Raw genomic sequence first — 2,252 nt, 5'->3', positions numbered from 1 at the left:
CATTTGCATTTGTTCTAACACTTCAGTACTCTATATTTATCTTTTTGTATAGGTCGAAAAAACCTTCACAATACAAATGATTGCGTGCGTCGATCGATGTAGAGATCCGGACTAGTACGTTAGAAAAGAACGTGATGAACCAGTCGACCGAATTAATAAATATTTCAAATATCACTCGCAGGAGTCAAAGACTTGCCCCTGTAAATGTGTACGCACGCACGTAAGACAAACCAAATCACACGTATGAACACAAGACCACGACCACGTACATATGCGCAGGTGCAGTGAGAGTTAGAGAGCCAGCCACGTGTCACTGTTGCCTACGTGATGGGTTTAGTGGACCAACTCTGAGCTGGTCCGCGTCAACCCGGCCGTGGATTTCCCGCACCGTTTACAAATGCACGCAAACTTCTGAACCGGCCTCTGCTGTATATACTTACGTCGCTAGGTTGCAGCTGATCAAACTCGCGATGATGACGACTACTAGCAGCGGTGGCGCCGGTGGCGATCTGTTAGTCTCCACGCCGGGGTTTCGGTTCTACCCGACGGAGGATGAGCTGCTGGGCTTCTACCTCCGCCATCGCCTCGCCGGCACCACCAGGCCGCACGTCGATCGCGTCATTCCCGTCGTCGACGTCTACAGCCACCACCCTTCCCACCTCCGCTGTAAGTTCATCGTGTCAGTGTCAGTCCAGTGAATACTGATGGCATGCGGCACGCTCTTGTGTCCTGAACTCGCCTGACCATACAACATCTGGTGCACGCGCAGCAATGGCGGGGGAGGCGAGCGTGCAAGACGCGGAGCAGTGGTTCTTCTTCTGCCCCCGGGCTGAGAGGGAGCTGCGCGGCGGCCGGCCAGCGCGCACCACTCCGTCCGGGTACTGGAAGGCCACGGGCTCGCCGTCCTGCGTCTTCTCCTCCTCCTCCTCCTCCTCAGCCGCCGCCGGTAACAGCAAGGTCATCGGGGTGAAAAGGACCATGGTCTTCTACCAGGGCCGTGCGCCCACGGGGGCCAAGACCACGTGGAAGATGAACGAGTATAAGGCTGTCGCCGCCGACGACGACACGACGACCGGACACCAGACGACGGCACCTCTCAGGGTACGTGCATATACCAGCTAGCTCTGGCCACTTAATCGCTGATTTGATGCTCTACATGCCATAATAATTTGCTCTTTATTGTTCAGCTCAGGAACGAATTCAGCGTGTGCCGGCTCTACATCAGCACCGGGACACTAAGGTCCTTCGATCGCCGGCCCCTCAATACTTCCGGCAACGGTCAAGCGGCGGCCCGCCGGCATGCACCGTCGGCAGCCAACACCGCAAGTATCGGACAAGCCGACAACTATCAAGGCTGGAGCACGCTGGTGACCACCAGTACAGCTGATGTTGACAATTTCTGCTTCGACATGAATCTCAATCAACTGTAGTATTCTTGGAGCACGACCTACCTTCTGGTGCAGTAGCTTAGATTAGCAGTTCTACTTAACAATGTAGAGACACTGTTTCTTGCAGTAATCTAGAACAGTTTTGCTATATGTAAGTCACCTAAAATTTACTTTTAGGCCAGTCACTTTTTCTTCTACTAGTACTTGGTTTCTTTTTCCTTTTCTTATGTGTCAGATTTTGTCTGTGTATCGCGTGATTGTAAGGGTCCTACGTGCATGTGCCGGTGTTGTGTGTCATTTTTTGCCCCTTTGAATACTTTCAGTTGGGCATATGTAGGGAAAAAAAAATCAACATCTGCATGTTGATTGGTTGCCTACATCACCTCTAGTAATCTGCATCTACCGAAACGGAAGGCATGATGTTTGGTTGTGGACGTGTTTCAGGGAAAACACGAGTCTGGTTGTCTGGTTACATTCAAGACAGTTGTGTGATAACCTCCTCCTTGATATGATGAGGTTACCAGAGGCACACATTGAAAGGTTAGAACAAGAGCAAGGCACACATCATAATCTTAACCATGCATAGAAGTTTAACAAAATACTTAAACCAAACTGCAGCACACATCAAAGTCTAAACCACACATATAACTCAAACATGACAGGAGCTCATTTAGTCGGTTGCAACGAAGGCGTCGCCGTGCTTCTTGCACTTGGTGACCGCCTTCATGCCCTCGTTATTGAAGACGGTCACCTTCATGGTGTCGGGGGTTAGCAACTTGAACGTTACCATGTACCCGATCTGGTGAATGACGGCTAATGTGGCCCAACCCTGATTAAGGCTGACCGTCCCGTCGACCACCCTCA

General features: G+C 51.2%; 1 protein-coding gene across 2 annotated transcripts; it reads left to right on the top strand.

Annotated features, from left to right (window-relative positions):
* Positions 1-414: 414 nt before the first annotated feature.
* Positions 415-1,685, top strand: LOC123106810 (NAC domain-containing protein 90). 2 transcript variants are annotated; one of them, XM_044528853.1, is made up of 3 exons: positions 415-666; positions 770-1,101; positions 1,188-1,685. In XM_044528853.1, the coding sequence occupies exons 1-3, from the start codon at positions 471-473 to the stop codon at positions 1,428-1,430; spliced, it is 771 nt and encodes a 256-aa protein (XP_044384788.1). In that variant the 5' UTR covers positions 415-470; the 3' UTR covers positions 1,431-1,685. The 2 variants fall into 2 exon arrangements, with proteins under 2 accessions (XP_044384788.1, XP_044384787.1); XM_044528852.1 differs by having other exon boundaries at positions 439-666; positions 1,193-1,685.
* Positions 1,686-2,252: the final 567 nt, after the last annotated feature.

This window comes from Triticum aestivum, chromosome 5A (genome assembly GCF_018294505.1).
Source record: "Triticum aestivum cultivar Chinese Spring chromosome 5A, IWGSC CS RefSeq v2.1, whole genome shotgun sequence".
Lineage (NCBI taxonomy): Eukaryota > Viridiplantae > Streptophyta > Magnoliopsida > Poales > Poaceae > Triticum > Triticum aestivum.
The sequence above is the reverse complement of the archived record's forward strand: the minus strand, read 5'-3'. Positions and strand labels throughout refer to the sequence as shown.